General features: G+C 38.7%; 1 protein-coding gene across 1 annotated transcript in view; it reads right to left on the bottom strand.

The window, feature by feature from the left end:
* DSCAM (DS cell adhesion molecule) overlaps positions 1-14,403 on the bottom strand; it is a 558,550-nt gene that overhangs the window by 202,487 nt on the left and 341,660 nt on the right. The window contains exons 9-10 of the mRNA XM_077813965.1: positions 13,633-13,911; positions 2,341-2,460 (exon numbers count right to left, since the gene is read on the bottom strand). Of these exons, the coding sequence (XP_077670091.1) occupies positions 2,341-2,460; positions 13,633-13,911 (399 nt within the window). The remainder of the gene's footprint in view (positions 1-2,340; positions 2,461-13,632; positions 13,912-14,403) is intronic.

Raw genomic sequence — 14,403 nt, 5'->3', positions numbered from 1 at the left:
CTATGGGGAAAGAGAAAGCTATAACAACGCATGAATACAACATTTGGAATATTAAAATTTAACATATGTGCAAATTTAAGCTTCTCTAATCCTAAAAGAGCTTACTTTTGGGACTGGCAGTTACATGGAAGATTACCTAGGCAGATGCACTGAACTTGGTAACACTATAGGATAATGTCTGCACAGATCTTCAACTGTATTAGTCACATTAATGATGTTTCTCTTTTCCTACTTCTTGTTCTTGAATGAACCGACTTTCTTGTGGTTAGTGCACGGGAAATAGCTACACTTCATGAATGTGTGTGTGTCTTGGCAGTGCAAAGCCCAGGTGTCTGTGCACAGATGCTCTCTTGTTGTTGTATTCAAAATTCTGTGGGTAATTTTGGTGCTCATAGAAAGTGAGTGAAGGACTAATAGCACTGGTGAAAGACAGGCACAATCTGGGAAAGTGTCTACATGTAGCTATGCAAAGGCATCTCACTCCAGACTTGCAAAACACCAGCTATTCCAGGCCAAAGTCCATCTTGAGCCGTGACAGTCAATCATACATTACTGTGTACTGAGTTTTGTGACATGACTGAATGTTCTTTAGAGACTATGATAATACCACCTTGCTCATTATTACTTGGGTTTATACATTGATTTAGGTCATAAGTCTACAGCAGTGATAAGGTTGTCAAACATTAATCCATTGTGCACAAACACCATTCTGCCTTTCCTTTTGCACTAACTTTAGAAACCTTTTATTGGTCATGATGCTAACTGGTTTTCGGATTTGTTGATAATCTGTAAACTCTACATGGCATCTACACACTTGATGGTACCTGTGCACTTTGTTCCTAAAGATCTCCACTACAGTACTTATTTTGGATCCTAGTACAAACCTATCACAAAAAGAAAAGGAGTACTTGTGGCACCTTAGAGACTAACCAATTTATTTGAGCACGGCTCAAATACAGCTGTTACTCTGAAACCTATCACAGTATATAGTGTGCCATTTTAAGACAAGATGGACTGTATAGCCTAGAGATCTGTACAACATTTTAATTAAATCTTCTGATGAAATCATGATGTAGTAACAAAATACAGTGTCAGCATAAAAATGTTGTCCATGTCAGCTAGAGCTGTTCTGGAGAAAAAAAATTGGAACTTCAAAAATTCAAACATTTTTGATCACTTCTAATATCATCTAAAACTTCGTTCTGCATGAGAAACCTACTTTACCCAAGATTCAGGAAGAGCTCTGAATGGAAATCATTACAGGATTTTCACTTAGATGTGTAGAACATCATTACAATTAAACTTCTCTTTTCTGCTACTAAAAAAAACCCCTAGTGGTGCTTACATGCTGTTAGCTGGAATCTAGCTTGCCTGACTTGGCCTCCCTCTTCAGAATACAAATGGAACACAGAATAATTGTTATTTCCTTATTACCACAACATGGAAAGTGAAAATAAAAGCACATCGTGAAGTGTTTATATTAATTCCAGATTTTCTTTCATGCACTGGTAAAGCGAAACAGTGCTATTAAACTGAAAAGGACATATAGTGTTGCCTCAGCTTTTGCCCCAACGGGCACCAAACTTTAGCCAGAAGTCAATTGTTTTTTTGTGGGGTTTTTTTTTTTTTTGGTCTACATACAACTTGGTGTGATAAGGTATTCTCTTTTATACTGTGGTAAAGTGTGAACATCTAACTAACGTATACAGTACAGTTGCTTTCTGAAATAACACCCGCTTTGACACAAGGTAAGCATTAACAGATAATTGGCTAAAAGACACAATCTAGCAGGCAGCACATTTTAATTAAAAAGCTGTCAATTTCATGTGGTTAGCTGGGGTCAAGTGGGGCCAGTTTTAATGCTCTGTTACATAAGAATAAAATGTTAAAGCATTATGTAAAGCGCATACTGAATTACTGGGTTATGCTAATACTATCTGACCTTTCTTCTTTGCAGAAAAGGTATGATTGGCTGTGTTATCATGGATTTTAAAAGAACAAAACCCAAACCAAGTAGTAACCATGAACCTTGTTCTGAAGGTCACAGCAATCAAAGCAACATTTACCTTCTGCACCCTTCTTCTTGAGACTTTATTCAGAACCTACAATCACTGTAGACAGTCAAATGCCAACAGAAGAGTGTATACCCATACATGCAGATGCAACACATGAATTGTAATGGTACTACTTTAAATATTGGGGGACTAAATTGTGATACTCTTAACTCAAATTCACTATTACTCCATGACTAGTGCTATTGAATTACACTGAGTAAGGTGCTACTAAACTGAAGTATGAGTACCAGAATATGGACCCAAATGATTATGAAAGAAGTCATACCTTTTGAGTACTTCCAGACAATGGTGGGTACAGGATAACCCTCTGCAGAACAATTGAGGATTACAGCTTTACCATAAATCCCATCTTGATCACTTGGTTGAACCACAAATCTAGGGGGAACTGAGGGATAAACAAGGAATCATTGAGAAATTGTGCAGCTGAGAAGATAATTCAGAAAATTACTGACCAACTCTAGGAATTTTAATGGGAATAAAAATTAGAAATGGGCACAAAATTTCACACAAAGCAAAATAAAAAAAAGATAACTTTTCAGAATTCAAATCTAATCGCTAAACTTTTTACTTTTGATTTTTCTTCATTTTAATTTGCACTAATTTAAAGCAGTTTTTTTCCATTGAAAATGAAATATATATATATTGTGCACCACTGCGTGAGAGATTACAGGGGGAAAAAAAGGTTGAATGGTAAATTCCACTTGGTGTCTCATGTGATCAGCCTTAGAATCAGGCTCCTATGATGACATATCCTCACATGCAGCACGAGAGTGCTCGCTGTGGAAGACAGAGGTAGAACGGGTGTCTAGGAACAAGCAATATTTTTTTTTTAAAAACTGCTTCCTTTTTGTATCAAAATAATTATATATGCTGACAGGTTTTAGAAAAAGAGGAAATCAAAGAAAATAAAGCAGAAAAATAGATCTAAATATCATTGAACAAAGTAATATGATAACAAGAATATTAATACCACCTACCTCGTAGAAAGATCACTTTACTTTAAAATGATGCGGTTCAAACCAGTGCCCATCATTCTATAAACAAATGTGGAAATTTTTGGCTGATCTCTACTTCTCTGAGGTCATGCTCAAATGAGAGAGAAATTATCTGCGTTACCTGATATGTATGTGTTGCAGAGGTCACTAGATCTGTTGGTTTTGAGGAACTGACCAGAATGTCATAGACTTGCATAGACATAGACTTCCAAAGGTGACAACCATGATTTATGGCTTTCAGAGTTTGAAGTACTCTGAGCCAAAGGTTCTAAAAAAAAGAAGGCCTCAGGCATATAGGGTCTAATCTAAAAGTCCATTAAAGTCAATGGGAGTCTTTCCATTGACTTCAATGGGCTTTGAATCAGGCCCATAATCATAGAATCATAGAAATGTAAGTCTGGAAGGGACCTCAAGAGGTCATCTAGTCCAATCCCCTGCACTCATGGCAGGACTAAGTATTATCTAGACCATCCCTGACAGATTTTTGTCTAAGCTGTTCTTAAAAACCTCCAGTGACAGAGATTCCACAGCCCCCCTAGGTAATTTGTTCCAGTGCTTAACTAATGACCACACACTTGGAAAACGGAAGTGTATAAACTATTTGTATCCTCAATATGTAAAAATCTTCTTCTTCTTGTTTTAGTGCCAGACAGAAAATTATGTTAGGTGACTGAGCCTGTAAAAGGTGTTTTTATTTAATTTGGTATATGGCATGCATCAGAAAAACAGTGCAATGGAAGCAAAGCAGAAACAGCAGAATGACCAGTGCTATACCAATGACCTAACATTTCCAGTACAGTGGCTTATGTAAGTAGTACCATCCAGTACCATCCAGTACAGTGGCTTAGTGGCTTATGTAAGTAGTACCATCCATTGCAGGATGAGTTAGCACTTGTTGGAGCAATGTTATGGAGGGCAGACAATCATTTTACAAGTTCCTTTTCTAAATTAAATCCTAAAGTTTTATCAAGGACACTGAAAAATCTAATACAGTGTGAAGCTGTTTATTAACCAAATATGAATAAAGACAATGAGCAGATGACAAGAAATGTCAGTATGTCTTAAATATTACTGCAATAAACCACAGGAGCTAATTGTGACAGAAACAATATCCACCTTTGCACTGAAAAAGGCAGGTTCCCATTTATTACTTTGCAATGGAAAGGGCTACTGTATTTATTGTTCATAATTATTCCAGTTTTCCAGAGGATTGCCATGCTGTCAAGCACAAATCAAGTATTGCATTAATTCACATGAAAGCTATTCACCAAAACGGCAACCCTAGCAATCATAATCTAGGACAATTGTCCACATTATTCCATTCATTAACATAAAATATTTACATCAGCATATGAAACCAAATTGTTATAAATCCATTTAATCACCAAGCAAATAGGAAAGCAGAAAAGGGGATCTGGGGTACTGATTCTCCAAGGCCTTCTAACCCCCCCGCCCCACTATTAGTCAGTAACACAAACATACTTGGGTTTATATGGCTCACAGTCTAGTGACATCAGCATGTTTCACCTGGAGAATTGTTAAAGGGAAGCAAATTATCTTCAAGATTTCCCAAAATCAATAAAGAAGTGACCATCCGTAAATTCCTGCATGGAAATAAACTGCTAACATTCTGTAAAACAAATACTTTGCCTGATTCAGGAAACATCCTGGAACACATTTTTGGCAGAAAGATATGGTGCATACAAAGGTGACTGCCTTAGACCTGGAGACAAAAGGCTACAGTTCTGATTAGAGTAGCACCTGCCTCATACAAGGATATGCTGGAGAATGGACATATTTATAATAAAGGAGACATCATTTTAAAAATAATGAGACACTTGAATTTCCTCCAGAATTGGATGGAAATGTGTTGCACTCAGCTTGACCGGGTTTGATAGAGATGGGATCTGAGTCAGTGGATAACGGGTCAATTGAAGAGCATAGTAACATTGTCAAAGGTTGAGAATAAAGATGTGTCCAATACAGAATCAGTATCTTTACCCTTGGTTTTCCAAGGTGCAAGATAATATATCGCCTAAACATTGTTACTAGAATAATAAATGAACATAGTAGTTTAGTAATTACAAACGACACTCTAAGGGGTGGCCAACCTGTGCCTGAAAAGGAGCCAGAATTTACAAATGTACATCACCAAAGAGCCACAGTAATACATCAGCAGCCCCCAATAGCTGGCAGCCCCACTGATCAGCACCTCCTCCTCCCTCCCCGTGACTCCCACAGTGTGCAGGAGGCTCTGAGGGGGAGTGGGAGGAGCAAGGGTATGGCAGGCTTGGGGGAGGGGGCGGGAAGGGACAGGGACCCGTTGGGGGAAGGGGTGAAGTGGGGTCAGGGCCTGTGGCAGAGCCAGGGGTTGGGGAAAGTTGGCGCCTGTAGCTCCAGCCCCGGAGTCGGTGCCTGTACCAGGAGCTGCGTATTAACCTCTGAAGAGCCACATGTGGCTCTGGAGCCACGGGTTGGCCACCCCTGCTCTAAGATAATATGCAACTAGATAAATACGGGACTTATTTTGTCCTTCAAAACAGTGGAGGCTACAACGTTACAATACTGACCCATTTTTGTGAAGTGTTTTGAGATTTACAGATATATTTGTTATCCATGAATCTCAAAACGTGACAAAAATGGGTCAGTATCATTACTCCAGTTTTACAGACAGGGTAACTACACCACAGAGAGCCCATGTCACACACAGGCTTCATATAAACGGTGCTGACCAGTCACAACTTCCGTTGAGCTCAGCACCTCAGAAGATGTCAACTATGAGTTAGAACCTAGCTCTCCTTACTCCCAGTCCTATGCCCAACCTACCAGACTTTGGCATCTCATCATGATGGGACAGGTGGCTTAGTGACATAGGATTAAAGTCTGACTCCCTGGAATCACTTGTTCATGTCCAGACACGGTCTCGCATTCCTCTTAGAGGGATAAGTTGAGTTTCTTATCCTTTGGGGGTGAATGCCTATCAGATAGGGCCTTAAAAAACCAGGCTCTGGGCTGCTCTTTATGGACACTACAGATTCCACTGTACTTCCACAATGTCTGGTTTTGCTCAGATCACCTTAGCCAAAATTTCCCCTCTCAGGAGCAATATGTTGTACACTAGCTGATTGCCACTTTACCACAACAGTTGTGGTTGCTGTTCAGTGGTGCTATGTACAAACATAATTTTCCATACCAGCTCAGACAAAATGGTCCATCACATCGAGGACCCTTCCTCAGACTGTAGCCTACCAGGAGCATGACACTTGAGAGGATTTTGAAAAAAACCTGTCAAGGTGTACCTGGCCAGTTGCGCATACAGTGTAGTACATGGGGAGCGAGGGAGAGGAAATCCCAGTCCCATACTGATCAGCTGATGCCCTGAAGCATGGTATGCGATTACTTGTTTTACAAAAAGGAACAATAATTTTGTGAAATGGTTTGTATCCTTCCGGATCAAATGTGTATATATAATTTATCATTATTAACATACTGCTACTATTATCAAATTTAGTGCCAGATTGACAACTGTGGAAATTGGAGTCTAATATTTTGCTACAGAACAAATACAGCATGAACAGCAGCATAAAAGCTTTCCCACATAGTTCCACAAATACAGAGTGCTTCAACCCTTACAATTATGAGTAATGAACGAATTCATTTCTATGCCCATTCAAACTTTTGTCTCTCTGTAAAGATTATCTACAAGAATGCCATTTGGTGCCAGTTGGGCTGGTATCTTTATTGCTATTACTAGATTTCCACTGGACACCAGAAATGTTGCTACAACAAAGCAAAATGACACAGACTTTTACAGTAGTTCAATGATTTTTCATCTACTTATTTTATTTTGTCTTCTAGCCAAGCCAAAGGACTTTCTTCTTCTATGACTGGCATGGGAAGTAACCAGGTGATAAAAAGAAAGGACATCTTCAGTTTCTCTTTTCATAGTGGGTTTTTTTTTTGTTTTTGTTTTTCTCAATCCGTACCTCCTGCAATTTTATTTTCAAATGAGTGACTACTTCAGTGTTACCAACATATTTTTGGAACATATACACACAGGCTGTCATCTTTTGATTTTGACTTTTGATCTAGTTTTGCCCTATAAAGATGATCTCACTTTCCAGTTTCTTCAAGGCATTCATTGGACCTTGGAGAAATCAAGAAAATCTGTCTGGTAAGGACTTCTCCAAGTTGACCAGGCTGATGAGCTTTAGTAAAGTCAACTCTGGGGAAAGAGCCAATAGTCTGGTGCACCTCTCGCTATCGTATTAATGCTTTGGCCTAACCTGCCTACACATCACTTCACAAATACATTCAAAAAATCTAATGAGAATATGATGGAGTGATTCCTTTCTGAATATTATCTTTGTTCCAGCAGCTTTGGCTCCTGAGCTTATAAAGGTAGACATTTTACACTGATTTAGCATTGAGTTTCTTTAAGGCTCACTCATTTCCCGCAACCGATGGATCTGTGCTAAGGTTTGAGTTGACTAGGTGATCAGCAATAAATTGACAGACTCAAACTATTTAATGGTTGAAGTCAGAAGCACCTAAAAGGTATTCTCCCTCATGACTAAAAGTTTCAGGCTTCAACAAAGAGAAACAAAGGTTCAGAGAAATCAAAACAGATTGTGGAAGATAAAATTTACTGCCATGGTGACATTTTTTAGACTAGGAAATATTTTACTATCTGCTTGTCTGAAAAAGTCCCAGAAAGTTAGGGAAAGGTCGGTCAGTGATCCAACTACACACTGTTCACCAGTGTCATATTGATGGACTTGAGACAAGGTTACTTAAAATAAATGATTACACAACCATTGCTGTTCTTTAATTTAATTTTGCTTTTCATAAACCCGGATATCCTTCCTGAATAAATTTTAAAAACAGTATTCATCATAGTCTTAGTAGCATGATCAAAGTTTGTAGGATGTCAGACTAGGCACTCATAATGGGCCTTTCTGGCCTTAAAAGGCATGAAAGTGTTTTTGATCCCAACTATTGTTAATAGGTTTCAGAGTAGCAGCCGTGTTAGGCTGTATCTGCAAAAAGAACAGGAGTACTTGTGGCACCTTAGAGACTAACAAATTTATTTGAGCATAAGTTTTCGTGGGCTACAGCTCACGTCATCGGATGCATACAATGGAACATATAGTAAGAAGATATATATATATATACACACACATACAGAGAACATGAAAAAGTGGAGTAAGAGGCTAATTAATTAAGATGAGCTATTATTAGCAGGAGAAAAAAACTTTTGTAGTGATAATCAAGGTGGCCCATTTAGATATTTGACAAGAAGATTCCTGGACACTACTGTGCTAATAAGCGATGGTCACATAAACACCACCCTATACCGGAAACCTACTGGCCGCTATACTTACCTACATGCCTCCAGCTTCCATCCAGGACACACCACATGATCCTTTGTCTACAGCCAAGCTCTAAGATACAACCACATTTGCTCCGATCCCTCAAACAAAGACAAACACTTACAAGATCTCTATCAAGCACTCTTAAAACTACAATACCCACCTGCTGAAGTGAAAAAACAGATTGTCAGAGCCAGAAGAGTACCCAGGAGTTACTACAGGACACGTCCAACAAAGAAAATAACAGAATGCCACTAGCTGTCATCTTCAACCCCCAACTAAAACCTCTCCAGTGCATCATCCAAGATCTACAACCTATCCTGAAAAATGATCCCTCACTCTCACAGATCTTGGGAGACAGACCAGGTTTGCTTACAGACAGCCCCCCCACCCCAACCGGAAGCAAATACTCTCCAGCAACCACACACTACACAACAAAAACACTAATCTAGGAACCTATCCTTGCAACAAAGCCCAATGCCAAGTCTGTCTACATATTTATTCAAGTGACACCATCATATGACCTAATCACATTAGCCACGCAGGGGCTCGTTCAACCTGCACATCTACCAATGTGATATATACCATCACATGCCAGCAATGCCCCTCTGCCATGTACTTTGGTCAAACTGGACAGTCTCTATGCAAAAGAATAAATGGACACAAATCTGACATCAGGAATCATAACATTCAAAAACCGGTAGGAGAACACTTCAACGTCTGGATGCATCAGATGAAGTGAGCTGTAGCTCACGAAAGCTTATGCTCAAATAAATTTGTTAGTCTCCAAGGTGCCACAAGTCCTCCTTTTCTTTTCTTCCTTTATGGAACATTCAAGGCTCTGGAGCTCCTCATTGGCTGCTTAACTATCTGTCAATATAAGATAGATCAAGCAAGGACACAATGAAAGCATATTTCCACTAAATGCATTATGGGGGGATATTAGGTATTTAAAGACCTTATCTCAATTTAAACGCATGATGTGTTCACACAAAAGGATGTTAAAATCATGATTTATGCACACATTGCTTTCTTTGAAATCTCTGTTCTAGAAGTATTTTAGAATTTGTGAATTCATAATATATTTATGAGGATTTTTCTCACCAATTAAAACACTTTTGACTACCTTTTTATTTCACAGTTACTTTACTCCTGTATTAGAAAAGCCCCAGAGGAATTATTAATCAAAATCTTTCTGTAGAATTTTTAACCAGCCTATTGAAGAGAGAAAATGCTGAATTTAGTTCTGTAAGATGGTTTAAAAATTCTATAGGAAGGACACAGTTCTCTGAAATTCTGTGAAAGCTTTTCTCAGCAGGAGTCATTTTCTTTCTTTTGTATTTGTATAGTGTGTAGCACATTGAGGGTGCTACCAGGAAATAAAATAATCAAAATAATAATAATAATGATTAATATAGATTTTAGAGTAATTTTTACTTAGCCCTATTGATTTAATTCCTAGTACATTCTATAGAACTTTTCTGTAAAAACTGACAGGAGCCCGCATAGCATGAATTTATAAAAGTGAGCCACATTTTCATTCATTTGGCTTGATTACCAGCCATCTTTGAAAGAAGAGGGTGGATGGATTTCCCTTCAAGTAGGTGAGTTTATTTTTAAAACAAAGGTCTATAGGAGAGGCCTCCAGTATAACTCAGACAGCACTGGGATCACTCTGGCACTTTTATGTAGCACAACAGGGCTGGAGCATGGCAAAGGATCTCACCTAAGGTGCAAGCAATTCAAAGAAAATAATGTTTTCCACCATTTTTATTGCCTGCAAAATGGCAGAGTCTAAAGGCAAATTAAAACACTTAAAACACACAAGACTTATTTGACAGCCCCCCAAAATTAACAAAGAAATGCATGTTTAAAAATTACAGATAAATACGGTTTGACAGAATAAAGATTATTTTCTCCCCAATTTATGAGTCACCGTATGAACCCTTCAAAAGTTCATAACCTCACTGGTAATAAACAGTTTCCTATTCTGCTTTACAGTACTGTAGGTATTAATGATGTTGTCAACAGCCACTGCAGGAGAAATACAGACTCCTGAAATCAACTGTTGGCAGATAAAATGCTCTTCAATTCAATTTTGGATTGCAGTGTATTTAGATGCTATTTTAAGTCTACCCATGTGCTGTTAAATTATCTAGATTCCCAGATATTTTTAAATGTAATTATCTTTTTTATAAAAAACATTTAAATTCAACTTTTAAAATAAATAACATCAGTGTATAGAGCAATAAGGGAGAATAAATATTTATGATGAACAGTCATATTTCTCTTGACTTTTCCACACCAGCACACATGATTTCTCTCTACTCTTGTATAAAAGAAACACACACTTCACATAAATGAGACTTTTCCAAGAACCCATCCCCTGCCAGTTGGTAAGACCAGTGTTTAAGTCCAGAGCATATTGTTCAGAAGCTGTTGCACAATATGGATTAGAAACGGGAACAGCTTAAGTACCATTTATTCTCCCATTATATAGGGGAAATCTGCTTTGCTTATTTAGAAAAATATAACACTTTTGTAATATGATACTCATAATAGGAAGAGAAATGATGACAGATTGATAGTCTCAGAGAACAGATAGTGGGATAGCTAGTCTTTTACCTCAGGGTGTCTAGGTCAGGTTAAGTCCAGATTAGTAGTGACCAACAGTGACCCTCTGATACTAGCTGTCTACTGACCTATGTGAATTTAAATGGGGTGTTGGGGGTGGCACAATGAGGAGGAGGGGGTCAGTCCAGCACCTAGTGGAAAATTTAGGCTCAGTATTAGAAAACTTTTCCCAACAGAAATATATCACCCTAGATATGGAATAGTGTCCAAAGGGAAACTGATTGAGTCATTATCATTTAAGTTGATAGGAGGAGAGGATAAATGAGAGGAGACTAAAGGAGACCCCAGCAGAGTGTCAGTGGTTGTAGCAGCATGGGTAAAGGGGGGAAGACATACCAGCCACTCCACCCCCCTGCCCCCTCAGAACTTTGAAGCATCAGGACACCAGGAGGCTTTCCTCAGCCCCCAGGGATACGTAGGACAGCAGCTACCCCCAGTCATCTCCAGAGGTTGGTCTGTAAGGACTTCCTCTAGGAAAAGGAAAATCAAGGACCCAGGCACAGCAACAGGTAGCATCTTCAGCAGAGAGGACCAATGAAGCCAGCCAAGCCCCTCATGAAGACGAGCCGATGATGGGTAGTAGTAGTAGCGACACAGCAGTGGCAGGGAGTAAGTTAGCTCGAACCTCTCCCTAGGAGGGCAAGACGACCCAGGGGAGGGTACAACTGCACCCAACAGAGGTAACATAAACACAGGAAGCGAGAGAAAGCCAGCCAAGCCCTCCTCCTTAGGAATAGGTGACAAGGGGAAACAAGAGAGAGTCAATAGCAATACTGGCATGGGGAGGGGAGAGGGAACAGGCCAGTGGGGACCCACCTGGACAGGAGACAAGTATGGGCAATAGAAGGACAGCAGCAGAGGTAGTAACACAAGCAGGGGACAGGTAGAACAGAACAGCTTTCACAGGCCCAGTGGCTTGGTGAGATTATTAGAACTCATTATGATTTCTTGCATAGAGGTGATGCCCATCCGGAGATTGTGAGGGGAAAAAAAGAATAGGGTGTTGAGGTTTCATTGCTTGGGAAAGGAAAGAAGGGGGTGGGGACATTCTACGTTCACAATTACAAATGATGGTTGGGATGAAAACTAACACACACACGCACACACACCCTGTTCTGGTCTTGATTCAGGAAGGCAGCCTTGTTCAGGTTAATACTTTAGCACATTCTTCACATTATGCACATACTTAAACCCCAAATGAAATAGAAACATGACTTCAAGTTAAACAGTTAAGCACTTAAGGGCTGTCTTGAATAAGGAGGAACTTAAGCACCTTCTTAAGGGCTTTCTTGAAATGGGGCCCCTGCTTGTAAATTGTATCCCTGTTCCCCCAGTCTTTGTCTGTTTTTGTCTTCATGGACAGTAAACTCTTCAGGGTAGGTACTGTGTCTTTGTACAGCACCTCACACAATGGGGCCCCAGTTCTGACTGAGGTCTTTGGGTACTACTATAACACAATAACAAAAATAGTTGTAATAATACTATAATAGGATAATAAACTTGAGAATATGACAAAGGGAATAATCTAGTACTGGGCCCCAAGGAAATGGGTTAAATATAATATGTAAAGCTGGTTGAAATTTTTTGTTTCAATTTTTTTCAATGACTTTTCATCAATAGCTTTTTTTATGAAATGGCTTTTTCATCAAAAGGAGAAATTTCAGTTGGAAATATCTACTTTTAACTATATTTTTCACGCTTATAATTAAAAAATCAAAACCTGACAAATTTTGTCTGATCAGACAAAATGTCAACGAAACTAAACATTTTGCCTTACAATAAAAAAAAATTATTGGGGGGGGGCAATTTGGTGCTGAAACTGAAAACGCATCTCTCTCTCTCTCTCTCACCCTCTCTCTCTTTTAAATGGAAACCCAAAAAATGTTGCAGAAAATCTTTTACAAAAACAAAATTATTTTCCTGAATTTTTTCACAGGAAAAAGGAATTCCAGAGTATCTCTTCTAACAGGTTTTTTCCATCTCTAACTTTTGGGATCCTATATTCACATTCCAGAGATTATACGTTTAGAGCAGGTGAAAAGACACAGAAGGACAATATCTAGCTAATTACAATAATATTTTAAAAACTGATAAGCAGGAGGAAAAAATCATTCTCCTGCTAAAGGCAGTTCCTAGAAATTTTCATGTTCTCCAGTTTATTAGCATGATTTGTAGGAGATACTGTTCTTCTAAATTAAAAATATGGAGAATCAGACGAGAACACCAATAAAGGGAAACTAATCTAATAGCGGTTTAAATGCTTTGTTCCCAAAGGATGAGTGGGTTGGTGCTTCAAAATATTTTCCATAAATTAAATCCTGTGGCACCCATCTGTGCCCTAATGCATTCCTTGGTTGCCGATTAGGCTCAAGGCTCAATACTTTCAGAAAGAAAAAGTTATGTTTGTTTTTCTGCTTTATTGTTCTGTGTTCTTTAAGATGACAGAAGGGATTACCACATATTCCACGATTTTCTACCTCCATCAAACAGTGATCATTTGGAAATATTGTTGACTTCTGTTTAATTGGTACCCTTCAGACTAATTACATATCTTACCTCTCACAATTAATTGGCTTTGGCGCTCCACAGCTGCAGCGTCATTTCTAGCTATACAGGTATAATTCCCATTGTGCATCAGTGAAAGATTAAAAATCCTTAAGGAGCTGGTGAAGTCAATGTTGTCAATGGTTACTCCAAGACTGGCTGGGATTGGCCTGCCATCCTTCTGCCAGGTGATTGTGATTGGCAAATCCCCTGAGACCACAACACATGGAACGAAGACTCGCTGTCCAATGGAGAACCTTGGAAACTCAAAAGGCTGGATGAAAGGTGGAACTGAAATGAGAAATTAAAAGAAAAGAGTTGTTGCAAGTATAGTATAATTATGGAAAATACTGATAATTGTTGAAAAGAAAACTATCTTCAACCTGCCAGCTGGTATGTCGCATATGTAATAGAAATAAAAAATAGTAACTACATAGCAGTTTTTATTCAAGGATCTCAATATGATTTACATGAATTAAATAAGCTTTACAGCATCTCTGTGATGTAGGCATTATTTTCCCCATCTAACAGATGGATAAGTGATGAGACCTTCAGAGATATTGATCACCCACAATTCCTACTGAAGTCAATGACACCTGTGAGTGCTCAGCACCTCTTAAAATCAGACGATTACATCCTGATCCAGCAAGTTGTGTTTCCTGAAACATTCTCAGTAAGGCTGCCCAGAAAACAAAAAATCCATTTTGCAAAAAATGTTGAGGTTTCAGCATTTGATGGTGGTCTGCATTGGGACAAAAATTGAGACCTTTTAATTTTTTGTGT

Source organism: Eretmochelys imbricata, chromosome 1 (genome assembly GCF_965152235.1).
Source record: "Eretmochelys imbricata isolate rEreImb1 chromosome 1, rEreImb1.hap1, whole genome shotgun sequence".
In the NCBI taxonomy this organism is placed as follows: Eukaryota; Metazoa; Chordata; order Testudines; family Cheloniidae; genus Eretmochelys; species Eretmochelys imbricata.
Note: the sequence above shows the minus strand (reverse complement) of the source record. Positions and strands in the feature narration are given on the sequence as shown.